Source organism: Delphinapterus leucas, chromosome 9 (genome assembly GCF_059928025.1).
Source record: "Delphinapterus leucas isolate spDelLeu-1000000601 "Yukka" chromosome 9, BTC_Dleu_Yukka2, whole genome shotgun sequence".
Classification (NCBI taxonomy): domain Eukaryota; kingdom Metazoa; phylum Chordata; class Mammalia; order Artiodactyla; family Monodontidae; genus Delphinapterus; species Delphinapterus leucas.
Window position 1 is genome coordinate 12599926 of NC_143137.1, and position 19433 is coordinate 12619358.

The window sequence follows — 19433 nt, forward strand, 5'->3', positions numbered from 1 at the left end:
CATCTTAATTCTCAGAGTTGCCTCACATGACCCCTCGAGGCCAACCAGACCAGTTTACAGACTTTCCCGTGACACAGCAAAGGACATTAGTCGGCACTCCTGTCTGTAGGCCCCCGCCCCATGGGCCATTTCGTCAGTCGGGAACACTGAGTGTTCTCCCTTGACTGACCTCCAAGACGTAACTCTACATTCACCACTTTGGGAAAGAATGTTTCTGACCTCACAAGGCCACAGTGCTTTCGGCAATCTCTGAACATCCTGTAACAGAGAAGGACTCATAATTTACATCACAGCAGCAGAAGTTGTTCCCAAGGGGGCTACCACCAAGCAGATAAGACTGATTTGAGAGTGTTAATTCTGGAATAATTATTAAACTTCAATTAGACCAGTTAGCTAGGCATCAGTTAGCTTTACAGTTATATCTGATTAACCGTGATTTCTACATTACAATTGAATCTTATTGCTACAAGGGTACTGAACCTAGTAGCTCCAATTCCACACAATCCAATCAGCTGCCTAGTATTCTGTGACTCTTTTCCCCTTAGAAAAACCAAATCTATAACAAGTCACAAACTGAACTACCCTTTGCAAGCGGCAGGATTGAGAAAGACGGTTGCCTTCTTCACTTGTGCATTGGGAGGAATAAGTTGACTGCCAAACACCTAAAAAGGAACAAAGAAAAGTTTTCAGTAAATGTCCTTCTATTCAGTTAGTGAGCACAGATATTCTTTCATTCCAAAAGAATTTACTACTGGCAGATACAGTGTCTACCCTGGGGAAACAAATGTTCTTTCCGGATTTCATGTTGACAACCCCACCATAAACAACAACAATAAAAGTGCACCTTTATTTAATGAAAATAAGCTGAATTTTATATTGTAATAAAATGCCCTGCTTCATTCACCTACTAAAGGTAAGTAACTTTTCTTTTCTCTGTAAGATATGACTAGGTTTATTACAACCAGTAAGTCCGTAGTCTGTCACAAGGGAAGTTTAATTTGTCTTCAGTTTTCAGAATATAACCTTTTTCTCTTTTAACTTATTACTAAAGCTTATTCATGAAGAATCTTCATGTTACCAGTTAATCTTCGTATCTTTATACACATAAAAAATAAATCTAATACTCTATTTGCCTCCTTTCTTTGCAACCTTGATAAGTGGCATCAACTGGTACAGGAAAAGAAATGTAATTAATATTTACTAAGCACCTAGTATTTGCCACTTCCACACATATTAATTCTTAGTTCTTAGAAACCAAGGAGGTATTAAATATTCTCATGTTTATAGATGAGAAAGCCAAGATTCAGAAAGATTAAGTCAGTCAAAGTCAAAGTGTTAATAAATTACAAGCCTAGAATTTATATGAATCTAACTCCAAACTTCTACTCTATCAGCTCTAAAGAGCTAATAAATGATGAGGCAGAGTTAAGACACCCAGAGGACTAGATGCGAGGAGTGAAAATGGGAAGTAACGGGAGGAGAAGGTGGTCAATAAAAGGAATGAGAATAGGAAAACCCCAAAGAGGGCAAAATTGCGAGTCTTAGATCGTGGGAAGTAGGTCTGGGCCAAGGAGGTAGAATTAAGTACAGAAGCACAAAGTAAATATAGAAGAAAAATGGAAGTTACACCAAGATTTTTATTAAGTAACTGACCCCAACTCTACCACCTCCCTGACAGCCCACTGGAGATCCTTTGTCACCATTGTCTATTTCTTGCTTTAAAAAAAATAAACTTCTATTTCTGAATACTTCAGAAAGACATACTATTTCTTTGTAAAAAGTTTCTGTGTACGTTATAATTACTACTCTGTTTTCACTCTTATTGAGTTAGATCTTAACGTTTTGCTGCCAACTCTCTAAATATTGTAATTTGTTCTTTTTCTATCCATATTATTTCTGGAATTTGGCCAGAAATGATTTAATTAACCTGCCAGATTCCAGATCTACAGTTCTAGATTATTCCTCCTGGTCCTGGGTTTTTAGCCTCTAGAAGTCTTATCTACCTGCAACTCATGTCTCAGGTTTACATGAGACTACAATGAGGTGAGTTTATGTGAGATTAAAAAAAAAAATCGGGCTTCCCTGGCGGCGCAGTGGTTGAGAGTCCGCCTGCCGATGCAGGGGACACGGGTTCGTGTCCCGGTCCGGGAAGATCCCACATGCCGCGGAGCGGCTGGGCTCGTGAGCCATGGCCGCTGAGCCTGCGCTCCGCGATGGGAGAGGCCACAACAGTGAGAGGTCCACGTACCACGCACAAAAAAAATCATATTCTTTCAAGAATTTAGACTGAAAAGGGAAGGACACAGACAGGAAAAGTAACTAGAGGGAGGGGGCTATAAGGATGAATTCGCTTCCTTTTTTCAGATGGAAGGAGCTAAATGGGTGTCGGGAAGTGGAGAATTAGAACAGCGGGAAAAGTAAGAGGAGACGGAGTTCAGAACAGAGGTGGAGGTATTTACTTTGCACAAGAAAGGGAGTACCCCATGACCACTCTTCCTTCAAGGGGGAAAGCCTTCCCCTCCCAAGACGATTTTCCAGTTGCTAGTGGAAAATTAGCTTGGGGTAAAGATCACCTCAAATTTAATATTAAAGTTTATTTGAATTGATTTCCAAAACAACTTAGAGCCGTAAGAGATAAAAACAACAAAGCAATCGAATTCTTGAAACACGGATTTAGAACAGTTAGGGAATCACTAAAAAGAGGAATTTATTAATAGTATCTATTGTCATTGTCATCCACGGAAACATTTCAAAAACAAACATGAGGTCTGCCACCCACCTCTCCTACTGAATGCATCATGTCTTTTGTCATTTTTTAGTTTCATGGTTCTTTTTTGGTATTTCTGACATCGTATGCCTGAATGACGTAACAAAAAGGCAACTCAGTCGTGCAAGTTAATCTGCAATGTATAACGCACACATTTGGAGGGGAGGGAAGAACAAAATTGTGGCCTTAAACCTGAAAGGATTAACAATTCAGCTACAACTAGATAGATGAATATTTAAGTGCAATATCATGGGAGAGGGTCTGAATCAGTTGTGCTAAAGAGACAGGCTTTAAAAATATGAATCAACAGTTTTAAGAAGATTTGACTTTGAGAGGTAACACCTGTTCTGAACTGATATCCTTGGGGGTTATTCGGATTAGGGATGATTCGGGCTTTAGCCAGATCTTCAAGGACACCTGCAGACATGAACAAATTCCCAGAGTGCCAACCAGTCCAGTTCTGTGTTCTCTGGACTAATCCAGAAGTAAACAAGCCTAAAGGGGTGGGCATTGGAACTGCTCCTCACCAGATTGTTAACTTCCTCCAGTTCTATTCAGAGTTGGCTGGCAGCCTGATTCACCCCGATAGTGGGGAAAAAACAGCCAAGCTGCGCTGATGCAAGGCACTGTGCAAGTCCCCCTGGAACAGCCTGAGATTTCTGCACAGTGGAGATAAGGCGGGTTTTAACTGTTTCATATTAAATGGCATTACCTGAGCTTCTTGACAGGCTGCTCTCCTTAGTAGGTTATCACTATCAAAGTAAACAAAACAGAATGAACGTTAGCTTTAATAAGTAGGTTCAGATCCAAGCAAATCATTGTCATTTTTAGAAATATGTATAACTCTTCCCTGTAAAATACCCAAGTCAAAGTTTCTTAAGACCTGTAACAAATCATGGGCACATTTGAAAAATACTTTCTCTGAATGAAACCCGGTGTTAGGTTTCCGTACTATGGGAGGCATGATAATCCCTCCTCCCTCTCAGATGTCCACATCTGAGAATTCCCTGGCAGTCCAGTGGTTAAGACTCAGCGCTTACACTGCCGTGGGCCTGAGTTCAATCCCTGGCTGGGGAACTAAGATCCTGCAAGCTGCATGGCTCGGCCAAAGAAAAAAAAAAAAAAGGATGTCCACATCCCAGAACCTGAAAATGTTATCTTATGTGGCAAAAGGGATTTTGCAGATGTGACTAAGTTAGGATCTGGAGATAGGGAGAGAATCCTGGATTACGCAGGTGGGCCCAATCAAACCACAAGGGTCCTTAAAAACAGAGAAACTTCAGCAGCAAATATGACCATGGAAGGATGGTCAGAAAGATGCAACCTCACTGGCTTTGAAGATGGAAGGCGGCCGTAAGTCAAGGAGTGTGGGTACCCTCCAGAAGCTGTGACGGCAAGGAAATGGGTTCACCCCAGAGCCTCCAGAGGAACGCTGTCCTTGCCAACACCGTCATTTTAGCCCAGTGAGACTTGTGTTGGACCTCTAATCCACAAAACCATAACATAATAAATTTGTGCTGTGTTAGATCACTAAGCTTGTGGTAATTTGTTAGGGCAGCAGTAGAAAATGAATGCACATACCCTGCATTTTTCTTATCCAGTAGAAATTATTCAGGTCATTTGCCAGAAATAAATTTAATATGTAGTTGCTTCTGCTAGTGCTTTACCTAAATCAGGGGTCCCCAACCCCCGGGCCACAGGCCGGTACCAGTCTGTGGCCTGCTAGGAACCAGGCCACACAGCAGGAGGTGAGCAGTGCGTGAGCGAGCAGAGCTTCATCTGTATTTACAGCCACTCCCCATCGCTCGCATTACCACCTGAGCTCCGCCTCCTGTCAGATCAGCGGCAGCCTTGGATTCTCATAGGAGCTCGAACCCTACTGTGAACTGCACATGTGAGGGATCTAGGTTGCTCACCCCCTGTGAGAATCTAATGCCTGATGATCTGAGGTGGAGCTGAGGCGGTGATGCTAGCGCTGGGAGCGGCTGCAAATACAGATTATCATTAGCAGAGAGGTTTGACTGCACAGAGACCATAATAAATCAACTGCTTGCAGACTCATATCAAAACCCTATCAGTGAGTGGCAAGTGACAATTAAGCTGCATCTTACGGAGTAGACTGGACATAAGCAACACACTTCGGGTGTCACTGTCTGCCATCACCCCCAGATGGGACCATCTAGTTGCAGGAAAACAAGCTCAGGGCTCCCACTGATTCTGCATTATGGTGAGTTGTATAATTATTTCATTATATATTACAATGTAATAATAAATAAAGTGCACAGTAAATGTAATGCGCTTGAATCGCCCCAAAACAATCCCCTACACACACCCGGTCCCTGGAAAAACTGTCTTCCACGAAACTGGTCCCTGGTGCCAAAAAGGTTGGGGACCGCTGATCTAAATCTCTTATTTTTTATATCACAGTCAGATACTCAATTATATCATAAACAGAAAATTTGGACATGAGGCAAAGTTTTGCCTTGCAAAAATGAAAACATTCTATCAGAACATGTTCATCTATTTAGCATAAAGCTTTCTAAAATGTTTGTGCCACTTATACCTTAAGAGCACTTTAAATGGCTGACTGCCTACTGGGTTCCAGAATCTTCTCCTTGTAAGAGTCAATTCTAATGCATGTTGCTGGCACTGCTAAGATAATACCTTCAACCTGGTTAACAACAGTTAAGAAAACTAATACCCAGAAAACATGACCAATAAACAATTTATAGGAAAGAATTAAAAGGAGAAAAGTGTTATTTCACTTAAATTTTCTGTCTAGACCTTTTTCATAACATCAAAGACCTTGAATTTTGCATTTTTATAGTAATTCAAATCTAATTTTGACATTTAAGTTTGAACTAAAAAAATTAAACAATCTTTTGCTTTCTGCCATGGTTGCAGTCAAAGGCTATGGAGTTTTCTTCCATAGCCAGGCTGGAGGAGAACTCCTAGATTTCACAGAGCAGTCAGCTTCTATGAGAAAGTGGAAGTATCTCTTCCCTAAGGGGAAGTATCTCTGCTGCCCACCTGAAACCTAAGGGCAATGACAATGTCCCATTACAATTATAATGACACCAGTACCTCAAAAGCACATACGGTTTTACAACGAAGATTTGAGGGGGACGGATCCCTTGTGAGGTCTACCCCACAAGGCGCCTTTACAGCCTGCTTGAGTGACACTGCTCCCTACTACCCTGTGGCGAAGGGAGTCCTACAAGCTCCCCTCCCCTCCCCCACCCAAGAGTCACAAATATTCACGTTCTGCTCTTCTCTTCACATGCCCCTCCATCAACTGCTCCCGGTGAATTATTCTAACATCAACAAAATATATACACACATGCAAGATGAGGTATATTCAGGGTACAAACTAGTAAAATATTTAAAAATAATTAACATGTCAGTCACCCTTTATAGTTGACTTGATCCCTCACGCTCATGCCCTTCTGCACAATGACGAGGTGAAATACTGAGCCCTCAGTAACGGCCAGATCATAAAATAAAACTGGGCTCCTTGTAGTCAGCTGAGCATTGTCACCAGATTCCCCCGGGCTCGGCTAACCCTCAGTCTAGCTTCCATACTGCCTGGGGTACCACTTCCAGCCTCACAGGACTGTCTTCCTGCAACCACCTGCCTCAAAGTGTTTTTCCTAGTAGACAGAATGACCTGTGCCTCCACTCTCTTTTCCTACAAAGACATCCTGTGGATTATTCTGTACAAGTATATGCTGCTATAAAAGCTGAGTGCCTATCTCTACACCCCTGTCCATTTCCCCCAGCCAGCTTCCTCCTCTTCCTACTAGGGACAGGCCTCCGAGGGCGCCAGGCTCCTCTGGGTCATTAGTAGATACCATCTTCCTTACTGAATCAGCCACACTGATGCTTGTGGACCCAGCTGAAAACACAAGACTCCCAAACATATACAAGAATATGGGTAGCACCTTGGATCATTTTTTTCCTCAATTCTTTTTTGCTAGGAGTAAAATTTTGATGGTTAAACTTGTGATGAAGTATATTATTAAAGATCTCAGCTCTCTCGAGCTTACTAATACTGCTTGATGTATCAGCCTGCTATTCAATATCAATAGATCTTTTGATCGTTAATTCCCTGGATTTTACGGTGTCTAATGGAACGTGCATGCTGCCAATGCCACCTGTGAGAAAGCCAGAATATGTACCAATTTAGACACTACAAAAGAAATCCTCATTATAATCACATTTAATTTTTTAAATATCAAAAGTGGTATTAACTATGTTGATCACACTCTCTGAACCAAACTGTATCTAAAAATCAAACGTATCCTCAAAGGAAAAAATATTTCTCCTATTGACATATTCTGACATATTTTTAGACAGAAAGCTCTAAAAACTATTTCAAAAAAGAAATTTCAAAAACATTTTCTGTAACGGCTGCATTGGTGGAATAGAAAATAACTTAAAATTCACAGGACTACTGCGTGCCAGACACTATGGCAGTTCTTTTCATAAACGTTTAATCTCTGCAACAACCTTGCCAAGGCAGGCATTATATTCTCATCTTACTGATGAGGAAGTCCAGGCTCAGAGAAGCGGGAGAGCTGGGTTTCAAACCCATGCCAACCTAACCCTACAGTAAGTGCCTTAAGGCTCCTTCTTCTTAATTTCAGACAATACTGAATGGGCAGTACTCCTTTGGATGTATACATTATAGCACATTTATTAAATTTATCACATTACTTCCTAGTTTCGTCTAATATAACTCTTAAGATTTACAACCATATAATTTTTTAAATAAGTTCAGGTGGAATAAAGCTCCCAAAAGTGATTGGTGAAACAAACTTATTTAACACAAGGTGCCAGGTACAGCACCATGAACAAGATTCGGTCCTGACCTGAAGAAGCTTAGGACCCACTGGCAAAGAATAGCTCTTGGTAAATATCAATGATATAGTAAAAGACATGTTTCTTGATAGATAACATGCCAGGCACTGTGCTAGATGTCTGGGATATACCAGTGAATAAGCCCAACATTCCCCATCCTCATGAAGTTTACACTTCAGAAGGGAAGAAGGACAATTCGATGGGCAATCATCAAATGATGTGACTTTTATGTGCACCATGAAAGAGGCATATAATAGGGGTATCTAACCTAGCCTTGAAGGAATTAGAGAAGACTTTTTACAGGGACAGCGAAGTTGAGATCTGGGAGACAAATAAAAAGTAGCCAGGCAAAAATAGGGAGGAGAATGCAGGCAGAGGAAAGAGAATGTGAAAAGCCTGCAAGCGCTAGATCACGACCAAGGTAGGAAACTGAAAGCAGTTCGGGACAGCTGCAGGCAGGAAGCCACGGAGGAGCCAGGTACAGGCCAGACCACCAAGAGCCTTTCTTAACCTATTTAAGGAATGGGGATTTCATCCTAAGGGCCATAAGAAGCCATTAAAGGGTTTTAAGAAGAGAACTGATATGGTCAGGTTTACATTGTAGAAGGATCATTCTGGCTGCAGTGTCAAGAGGGCAAGGGTCAAAGGTAAGATTGAATCCAGGGAGCCAGGGAGGATTCTTCAGGAACGCAGGTCAGCAAGGAGGTCTAGAGCCAGGATGGAGGTAGTGGAGACAGAGAGAAGACAGACTCAGCAGACATTTGGAGGTAAACTTAAGGGCTGGCTCGTGAGAACCAATGAGAATGGAGGGGTCAAAGATGGGGCCCACATTTCTTCCAGTGGAAGGCAGTGGAAGGTGGTACCAGTCACAGAGATGGAAGGCAGGAGGAGGGACAGGTAGAGGAGGGAGGAAGCTGAGTTTAGTTTTGAACTGGTCGATCTGAGGCAGTGATGAGAGAGCAGGTGGAAGGTTCCAGGGGACAACTGGAACATCTGGAATTCCAGACAGAGCTCTTGACTAAAGATACACATGGTAATAAGAGGGGTGAGAGGGGATAAGATCATCTCCATGAGGAGGTGGAAGCAGAAGCAGGAAGACATACCCTGCACGTTGGGACCCTCCACAGAGAACACCAAATGACTCTCAAGTAAATGGAGACTGCACCTCATCTCAAAGCCAAAGGAAAGATGTGGTGGACAAGCAAGGAAAAAGGCTAAGCATCCTTTCCCTTATCTCCCATCATGCTCTCGATGTTGCCTCTACTCTTGGCAAACTGCATGCCTTGCTGTTCCTAAAAGACAGAGTGGACTGCACTTTTCCCCTCCAAGGATGTGGTCATTTTATCCCCTCTCCCTTTAAAAAAAATCGAAGGCCAAACAATACCACCCACACCCTTACCTCACCACACACAAAGCTGCTTGTTGTATCTTTCCTCCTTGATTATAACTGTCTTGAAGTCATGGATAATTCACCCTTTTCTCTTCCACAGCACAGAGCACAGACTCTTGTAGGTAATCTAAGATACTCAATAAATAATAAATTTATGTTTGTTTAATAAATAAATTTATGTTTAATAAATAAGTGGCAAGTGTTTGAACACAAGAGACTGACTCACTGTGCCCAGACAGACAGACTCTGTTCTGGAGGATAAACTGAAGGTTATTCTTTGTAGGAGTATCTGGCATTCTTGAACCAAGAGATCAGCTGGGATGGTTCTTCAGTGTCATGACTACCAAAGGGCAAGAGGAGGGCTCATTGTGGGGCAGGACAGGAGAGGAGGGGAAACTTCAAACAGTCACAGGAACTTTACTAGATCAAAAAGACCCAGGGAGGTGTGTGTGTGTGAGCGCACACGCACGTGTGTATATTTGCCAGAGAGGGTAATGGAACTAGAACCCTCTAGAAAGGCTAAGTCAAGAACACCTTTTGGTACACCAGGAAGCACCATAAGAACTGTCCCAGTGGCTGAGTTTGGTGTCAGAAATTCCAGATTGCTAATGAGTCAAGAATCTGATTGTGAAACGAAGACCCTGTGACCAGGAAAAAAAAAAAGTACTGTATATAAATTCCAAGCCCATGCTGTTTCCACTACAGCATGCTGCCTCCTGAGAGAACTGAAGTTTAACACAATTTAAAAGAGGTGCTACAAAATGTAGTCATATCAAAAAGGGTGCCTGAAGGTCTGCTCAGTACTAAAATGCGGGTTCTCTGACAGAAAGAAATTACAAGCTTCTGGATTAGAAAATGAAAAAATCTGCTGATGTCACCCTGCCTGAGGCTTTAAAAGAATATGAACAATGCCTGCTACCACAGGAAGTGGGATGCTCTCAATTTATTCTGAGCCATAAATGTTTTATTTATTACTTTAGTACTGCAAAATAAGATAAGTTGTTATTTCAATAACAACTCTACATGGAGAGAAAAATCACATGGATCCATCCTATTTCCCAAAAAAGACTTCCCGCTATAGTCTAGAGGCAAACTGTACAGCAATTTCCACCACCAGCTTTTCCCTTCATGCATGCAAACACAGCTTTTGCTTTACACAAAACAGATTTCAAGTGTAGATGTTTGTAACAACTACTTCTACTAATCAAAGTGTACTAGAATAATTAATCATTATATTGCAGTGGTGGTACCCACTGGTTGTCAGCAGGGATAGAGTGGAAACAGAAGCAAAGATGAAAATGAACCTTTGAGAAGCGACTGTCTTGTGTGCAAGACGGCAAAGCTTTCAAACTACAGATTCCTCCTCAAGCCCATGCCACCTCCAATTCCCCACCCAAGGGCTGCTGCAGTGAGCCTCTGTCATTCACGGGAAAATGCTGACTGTCCCTGCCTAAGAGAAAGGCATGTGACAAAGCCGGAAGAAATGCAGCCCCTTAAACAAGAATGCTTGATCTTTGAGGCCTGAAGAATGTTCATCTGGATAGAAGAAAATGGATAGTATGCTGATTAGAAACTCCAAGAGAACAATGAAAACAGTAATGATTTTTTTAAGGTTTTTTTTTTTGAATGATTCTTTAAATTCTACAGTGCTTTACAATTTTCAAAAGTTTCACACACATGATTTCATATAATCCCATAACCCTTTTTTCCCCCATCCCTATATTGTCCCTCCCCCCTTCCCTCTCTCCACTGGTAACCACTAGTTCGTTCTCTATATCTGTGAGTCTGCTTCTTTTTTGTTTTACTCACTAGTTTGTTGTATTTTTTAGATTCCACATATAAGTGATATCATACGGTATCTGTCTTTCTCTATCTGATTTATTTCACTTAGCATAATGCCCTCCAAGTCCATCCATGTGGCTACAAATGGCAAAATTTCATTCTTTGTTATGGCTGAGCAGTATTCCACTGTATGTATGTAAGTATATACACACACACACATACCGCATCTTCTTTATCCATTCCTCTGTTGATGGACACTTAGGTTGCTTCCATACCTTAGCAGTTGTAAATAATACTGCTATGAACACTGGGGTGCATTGTACCTTTTCAAATTAGTGTTTCTGTTTTTTTGGATGTATATCCAGGAGTGGAATATCCTTCCAAATAGATTTCTGTACTTAGGTATATTTAACAATGCAAAGATAAACATTTTTAAAAATAATATAAAGCAAGTCAAGAACATTTCCCCAAGACTGTTATTTGCCAAAACAGGAAAGAAGGAAAGAAGGGAAGGAGGGAAGGAGGGAGGGAGGGAGGGAGGGAGGGAAGAAGGGAGGGAGTCAGTCAAATCCATGGTTAGCAAGAATGAATAAGTCAGCATTGAAATTAAAAATCTAGAGAAAGTAGCTTCTCTGAGGAATGAGCTGATACAGCAACCCCTTTCGTATCTTGTCTCAATAAAGTCAGTCCTCCCAGCAGGCCTTTGCCAAAATATGTTTCACCCCATTTAATACATAAGATGTGTGATTTACCCCAAAGATATCAATTTACCCACTATTTAACCATGGCTTCCTGAACATTTACACTAATTTTCAGGTCTACAATCCCTGTTTTGACTATCTTTATTTATTTCTTTGTCAAAGTGTTAAAGTTCTACAGCTTTAAAGGTATTTTATTTAAAGCTAAATAAAATGCCTTTATCAAAGGCATCCAAACCCAAGTTCCATTTCCTGACGATGAACATTTTTAAGGCTGGGCAAGTCCTCAGAAATTATCTAGTCCAGTGCTTTTCAACCTCCCCCAACACAGGCTGATCCCCACCAATCAAATGACACGACATTCCACTGGCAAGAGATACACACATACCACACCACACCACACCACACCACCCACACACACACACCCCTCTTATGTGATGCCAATCCCTAAACCCCATGTGATTCTGGTACGTTCACTTAATGAGGGAATCCTTCAACAGTGCCATCTCCTTTGAGCTCCTAAAAAATACCCAATTGATCTACTCTGAGAAACTTCTGGCCTGGGGATTTGCCCATCGTTAGACAGAAGTTACTCAAAGACTGAGCAGTAGAACTTAAGCCTTCTCATTCTCAACAATGGCCTTTTTTCTCGCAACACTCTGCTTCTACTCTGTTCTCTACGGGCATCCCCAAATGGCACAAAAAGCAGTCAATAAATCTCCATCCACTCTTTAATCACACATGCAGGCATATGCCTCTGCTATGGTCACCTCAATTCACGACTGATAACTATAATGATTACCTTATCTCCTGCAAGTAGGCTTAGGAAAAAGCCCAACTAAATCTGACCCCACTCTTTATGCATTAATTCAAAAACACTTGTTAGCCAGACAAAGATTCAACCTCTGTCCTCAGCGGGAAGGCCCCGTCTATAATAATGGCTAGCAGCTGCACAAAGCTCTAGTTGAACTAGTGCTTATTCTTTCTCTCTGAAATATAGAGATCCAAACGCTATCTTCCTCCAGTCTCACCTGTTCCCAGCCATTTTAGTCTATACATGTGTGCTTAAGTGGAACACACCACTACTTCTAAATACTTCAAGTACCTTCTAATTCCTCGGGTTCTCTCCACAAAACTTTTCCTCTCCAGTTCAGGATAGGAAGTGACTTAATGAAAAATGGCATCCCCTGAGGGCTCCTCTCACATAATAAACGAATCATTTGGGTCTGTTCTGTAGAACTTTCCATCAGCCAGAGAGATGGAAATGGGTTCTGCCGGTTATTCCCTCATTCCATTGACCAAGAGAAATGGACATATAGGAAGCCTAAATTGTCTCTCTTTCTCCTCTTAGAACATGAATTTTTTCTATTTTCACCCTCTTATTCGAGCCTCAGCTTTCCCTAAAATACCAATTTCTCTTCCGACTCCACTTCCGTATTAATATCCGCAGGAGCTGAGGTCTGAGGACCGTCTCCAGCTAGCTGCTAGGTTACGCTCAAGTGCGGGCTTTGGCTGCCTTTAAAGGGCATCGTTCTTTGAGATGCTACCACTAGCCACTTTTTCAATGACTCCTACCCCTACCTAATTCTCACAAGTATTCTGACATTGTCTTATGGTTCATTTACTTCTTCCACTTTCTGCTCTTTTTTTCATCCATTCATTTTTAGCCTACATGCCAACTCAAACATTCTATGCCACATACTTTTCTTCACATACTGTATTAACATTAACGTTAACTTTACTAGGCAACCCAAATACTAGTTCTTTCTGTTCTGTCAACCATTATACATTTGCATATACAATTACAAACAAAGTAACAATTAAGTAACAATTATATACAAGGTCCTTGCACCTATTTGCATAGAAAAAGAAAAGACAGGGCTTCCCTGGTGGCGCAGTGGTTGAGAGTCCGCCTGCCAATGCAGGGGACATGGGTTCGTGCCCCGGTCCGGGAGGATCCTACATGCCACAGAGAGGCTGGGCCCGAGAGCCCCGTGTACCGCAAAAAAAAAAAAAAAAAAGAAAAAAAGAAAAGACAGAAAACAAACAACACAGAGATTATGACAGGTATTCAGGAAGAAAGCACAGGAAGAGAGAGTCCCTTCCGATCTTCCACCCGACAATGTGCTCTGTATAAATCACATGCAGAAAGAGATTATTTACTTTGAGCCCCAAGATTCAGGACAGATCTGGATAACTTCTGACCTATAAACACATAAACTAGTAGCTACTATTGTCAGTATTTCTGCAGTTCCAGCACATGCAATATTTGAGATGTCAGTTACTACCTGCGGAAGGGTTAATTTTAGCATCAGCTATGATTATTCTCTCTGCAGTGCTTGGAGCAGCTAAAACCACAGATATAAATACCCCTAAAAATTATGTAAAATCTACAAAACAAAATATAACTTAAATATACCTCTGCCATTCCATCTCAGTCCAACCCCATCCCGCTCTACCTCCCACTAGTAAACATATGGAAAACACAGAAAGGAAGCAAAATAAACAACATAGTTTTTTTAAAAGAAGAAATCTCTTTTCTAAATAATATGACAAAGAGTTAAAAGGAAAGGGAAAATAAACTTCACTGCACTTAGAAAAAAAGGGAAAAAAAAAAGCTTCCCCTATTCCCTATCAAATCTGGGCTGACAGGCATGTTATTTAATTGCCCATAAATGAACTTCTTTAAATAGCACCTATTAATACTCCAAATTTCAGCATCAGCTTGTGCTCAGAAAAAGAGACAGAGAGAGAAGAAACCTGAAACCGCTAAAACGCAAAACAAACTGCTTTCTTCATATTGCAACAATATCTGGAATGAGGAAAAGCCATGAGGGGGAAGAGCCTTGCTACCTTCTGCAAAGTCAGAGGCTAATGTGAATGGATGTCCAAGTAAAAATAAAACATCTGCTTGGTCAGAAACCACAGAGATCCTGAGAAATAAAGCACAAGGCATTATTGGAACCATAATCTGTACCAAAAGAAACAGCACAGGTCTAGTCAAGTGTGGCTCCTGCATAATTTCCCCCTGAAATCTGACACACTTACCCCTGGACATCCTGTCAGGGTCTCAAACTCAACACATCTAAAAGGGAATGTAATACCGCCTCCTTAAACCAATTCTCCCTGGCAACCTTCCTCTTTCTGTATCACCAATTATCCTAGACTTGAAGCTAAAAAATGATTTCTCCTACCCTCCTCTCCTTCAGCCAGACACCCAATCATCTAGTAATAATTACGGCCAGCATTTATCTAGTGGCAGCTCTAAGCCAGGCACGTGACATGCACCATCTCATTGAATCCTTACAGGTAACCTGCTAAACAAGACGTCACTGTCTCCATTCACCAATAAGGAAAATGAGGCTCTGAGGTTAAGGGAATTAAGTAACTTGACGTGGCCAGTAAGCAGCGAAACCCAGACCAAACAGAAGTCTGTCTGCCCACAGCGCCCACGCTCAGGCATTGCTCACACTGCCACAGCTTCATAACCGCCCTTTTATTTTCCCCCCCTAATGCCACCACTCTGGCTCTGGCCTTTCCTACCTTCTACATGAACCACTGAAACGCCCTCCCAGTCTTCGAACTTTTCTCCCTCCCGTGTCTCTTGCGCAGGGAGACGGATTCAATGTCCTAAACTCCACTTCACAACATTCTCCCCTCCTTGAGCATCTTCACTGAGTCTTCACTGCTCACCAAATACTACAAACTTCCTAGAGTCAAAGCCTTCCCCAATCTGGCTTTCCCCACACTCTACTGAAAAAAACAACTCCAGTGAAGTCAAATTCTTCACCAATCTCCAAAAATACACTGTGCACTTCTGAATGTCACCTAGAAGTGACATTCAAATCATGAATGTCACCTAGAACACTGTCCCACCCAGTCTGCAAGGCCCCACTCAAGACATTTTTGTTAAGATGCTTTCTCTAATGAGGAAGGAAAAGTAGAAAGGCAGCACCGTCTCTGATGGAGAGCTTGCTTTGTGCCAGGTCCAGTTCTAAGAAAATCTGCATGACAGCCCAATGAGATGCATCCACCATGATGCCCATTTTACAGACAGAGAACTGAAGCACCTTGTCCAGGGTCGCAGACTGGTAAGTGTAAGTCGACATTCAAATCCATCTAGCTGCCCTCCTCTTCACCATGTTGCCCCAGGGAGCTCTCGGAATCGACTTCTCAACTTTCTAACAGGTGGGTCAGGCTGATCACATCTGAACCCACTGATCAAGCCTAACATCCTCAAAAGCAAGACAACCAGACACCACGTACTTCCTGATGTGATACAGTAAGAAATCTTGCCAAACAAACTAACCCTGATTGGAATCACACCTCCAGAGCAGCGCTCCTCAAACTTTACTGTGCACGCAGACCCCCTGGGGATCCAGTTAAAATGCAGATTCTGACTCAGCAGGTCTGGGTTGGGGTCTAGGATTCTGCATTTGTAATAAGCTCCCAGGAGTGAGCTGTGCTGCTGGACCACGGCTCACGCTTTGAATAGCAAAGCTTCAGAAGCCAGACATAATCACCGGTGGACGAGACAAAGGCGAGACAGAGAAACAAGTTAACTCATGGCCCGGACTAGAACGAAGGGAGTGAGGAACCACTTGCCTCACGTCCAAAATTTAAGGGCGTACCGGAAGACATAGGAATGGAGAGAAACATTTTAATACAGTATTTTAAAACATCAAAATGAACGTAAAAGACCCATGATGAACACAATATCAGAGTTTTAAATAAAGGCAGACTCGGTATTACTGATTTTTCTTTTTGCTCAGATTCCGATATGGCTCTGCCCAGCACTGAACTGTATAAGTTAACCGCCAAATCTGGAGGATGAAAAATTCTAAAGGGCAAATGCAGACATGCCTGGTTGCTAAAACAAGTAAATACTATGAAAGGAGGAGGGGGTTAGAGTTTACGAGGCTAAAGAATAGACATCAAACGCAATGTGTGAAACTCGTGTTGACATTGACTTGAGCAAAACCATAAAAGAGAATTTTGGGTCGACAGGCAAAATATAAACACATACTGAATATTAGATGATGTAAAGGATTTTTAATTTTGTTGGGTCATGTTAATGGTATTGTGATTTTTAAAAATTCGTTAATTATTAAAGATAAGATACTAAAGTATTTATGGGTAAAATGACATGAGATATATCTGGGATTTGCTTTAAAATATTCCAGAAAAAAAAAAAAAAGTAGAGGAGAGAGATGGGATGAGATTAGCAAAATGCTGGTATCTGTTGAAGCTGGGGGACAATACAGGGGGATTCGTTGCACTACTCGAATTTTTATGTTTTAAATTTCCATGAAAAAACAATGTTTAAGTAGCCCTCTTTGCCTTAGGCGCCCTAACACTGACTTTGTGCCACTCAAACAGGACACAGCACGGAGTGCCTTATTCATCCATAATAAAAGGAGCTGCTCTTTCTAATGTGTGCCAGGAACTGTGGTGATCTCATTTAAACGCCACAACAATGTTGTGAGATACTGTGTGGATGAAGAAGAGTGAAGTTTAGCAAGCTTGAAGAACCTGCCCAAAGTCACACATCAGCAAGTGACAAAGGCAAGGCTTGAACCCAGACCCAACTGACTCAGAAGGAAGCCCGATTAGAAGCACGACATTCTATCATCCGTCTTACGCCCTATGGGGCTGGAGGCCTAAGACAACCTCAGTTTATAGTTCATCTCTCATGCTACCTAATACACAGGAGCCATTCTGAGAGGTGACGAGGAGGCCCTGGTTTTGAATCGGGGCCCTGACACTGACCAGCCATGTGACCCTGGGCAAATTACTCAACCTTGCTGTCCCTCAATTTCTTCATCTTTGTAGGGCTATTAATCTCACACTAGTATGAGATTAACAACCATCTCACAAAGTTGTTAGGAAGATAAAATGAGCTAATAAATGTAAAGTGCTTAGAACTGTCTGACACATGGCAAGCACTGATTAAGTGTTAGTGATTATCATCATTATTGCCACTAAGTTCTCAATAAAATTGAATGACACTGAACACACCCCTCAGGCCAACTCATAACCATTTAGTTTTCCTTCTAAGCAACTGTCTGACCACAGAACTTGAAAGGTGGGCTCCCACCAATGCTTACAGTATAGTAATCAAGATTAATGTTCCTCTGTTCAGAGGGAAAAAAAAAAACTCCAGTATTAATAAAAACCTAGAGACCCATGGCCCAGGACCATTGCTAAACAGTAAGTCCCGTACATACGAATGAGTTCCGTTCCGAGAGCACGTTCCTAAGTCCAATTTGTTCGTGAGTCCAACAAAGTTAGCCTAGGTACCCAACTAATACAATCCGCTCTATACCACTGCTTTTACACTTCCTTCCGGACATCCTGGGCTTGAAATAAAGATCCTATACTACTGTACTCTATACAGTACCGTACAGTACACAAAAACACAGCCACTTGTAGAGGATGCACGCATGTGACGATGTACGCCAGACTCCTGAACTCACTTACATGATGGAACGTGCGAATGCTTGTTTGCATCTTTGAAAGTTCGCAACTTGAAGGTTCATATGTAGGGGACTTACTACAGTATCACAATTGCTTTGCATGTTTCACGTTAAGGGAGGTATAGTGTTTGTGGGATTTAAAATTCTCCGAGAAGGAACCAGGGGTTCTGGCTGAGAGGCTAGACGCTCCACAGAAATAAACAGGAGGGAGTCCTGGGGCACAGGCCAAGGTGGGTGGCAGAAGTGGTGCCAGAAGCACTGAGCCAAAGGCTGAAGCTGAGAAACAGGAGCCAGAACTAAGCAGGAGCAGAGCTACGGCCAACTGCTGAGCCACGAGGATGAGCTGAGAAGCTGCAGAAGGGCTCACCGGCCAAAATCACAAGGAGAGAGGCCAGAGCCAGGACACGCAAGGACAAGGCCCCCAGTGATGAAAGGAACACTCTGAGCGCAAATGAGGCAGACAAGGGTACCGACACAGCTCGCGGCTTTTAACTACTTAGGCCCCGCCTCTTCTGTGGTTACGTTCTGTCACGCTTGAAATTACACTTTTCCAAGCTGTCTTGTTACCCATGGAAGGTGAAATAAATAAAAGGCTGAGATCTCATTACACCATCTGGCAGATCCTCGTCTTCCTTCCCCATTGGCTGTCTCTCGAATCACTCATTGCCCAGTTACCAGCAGTAATTCGTTTTAACTCCCAAAGTAACTGAGTATACATTATATCAAATTAATTCACAATTACTAGCATGTATTGAGCCCTGGTATCAATCAAGCACCATGCTAAGAGCTTCCCAGTTATCTTAATCCTTCAATGGTCCAGTGAGGAACTGTTATTATCCCCACTTTACAGATGAACCTGAGGCTTAGAGCGCCCAAGGTCATACTGTTAGAAGTGCCTCCTTTCTTATGTTACTCTCTATTAGCAGGCTCCTTGCTACTGAAAGGGCTCCAAATGAGAGAAAGACCATTGCAGGTAACTGCTGACATGATGAACTGAACAGCCTGAAACTCGATCTCCCCCAGGGAACCCCGAAAGCTTGGGAAGAGCATTTGAAGAGGAATGAGCAATACTTAAATTCTCTTTACTTTCAGCAAAGAGGGTCATTTCCTCCTCTTCAGTTGCTCTTACCAGAGTCCTGAGACCAGCCTCTGCTGTTCTTGTCAACTGCTGCGACCTGCTGTGGGGGAGATGATGCAGAGAAAAATCTCACAGGTTCTCTTCCTTGAAACTGAGGGGAAGGGAGAAAAAAAGGAGAGGAATTCCCACAGGAGAAGAAAACTTATAAATACAGCAACATGAAATGATGCCTGCAGATAAAGAATACCTGTGCCAAAAGACAAGTTAAAGACAGCAGCCAAAAATGGGGCGGATACAATAACATATGCAATTTCTTCCAAAGCTGTTGCAGAAAAAGCCTTGTTTCCTTAAAAGCAAACTAAAATTTACTCTATCAAACCAT

General features: G+C 42.1%; 1 protein-coding gene across 11 annotated transcripts in view; it reads right to left on the reverse strand.

The window, feature by feature from the left end:
- The window catches only part of AGK (acylglycerol kinase), a 93271-nt gene that overhangs the window by 57521 nt on the left and 16317 nt on the right, over positions 1 to 19433 (reverse strand). For 8 of the 11 annotated variants that reach the window (XR_016394268.1, XR_016394267.1, XM_089917296.1 and 5 more), the window contains 2 exons: positions 3480 to 3519; positions 583 to 662 (listed from right to left, as the gene is read on the reverse strand). Coding sequence is in view for 8 of the 11 variants with exons in the window: in XM_089917296.1 (XP_089773422.1) it covers positions 583 to 662; positions 3480 to 3519 (120 nt within the window). In the remaining 3 variants the exon portion in view is untranslated. Of the gene's footprint in view, positions 1 to 582; positions 663 to 2779; positions 2858 to 3479; positions 3520 to 9026; positions 11326 to 19433 lie in introns of those variants that run through there. The other 3 variants (XM_022579503.2, XM_022579494.2, XM_022579521.2) reach the window with 3 other exon arrangements.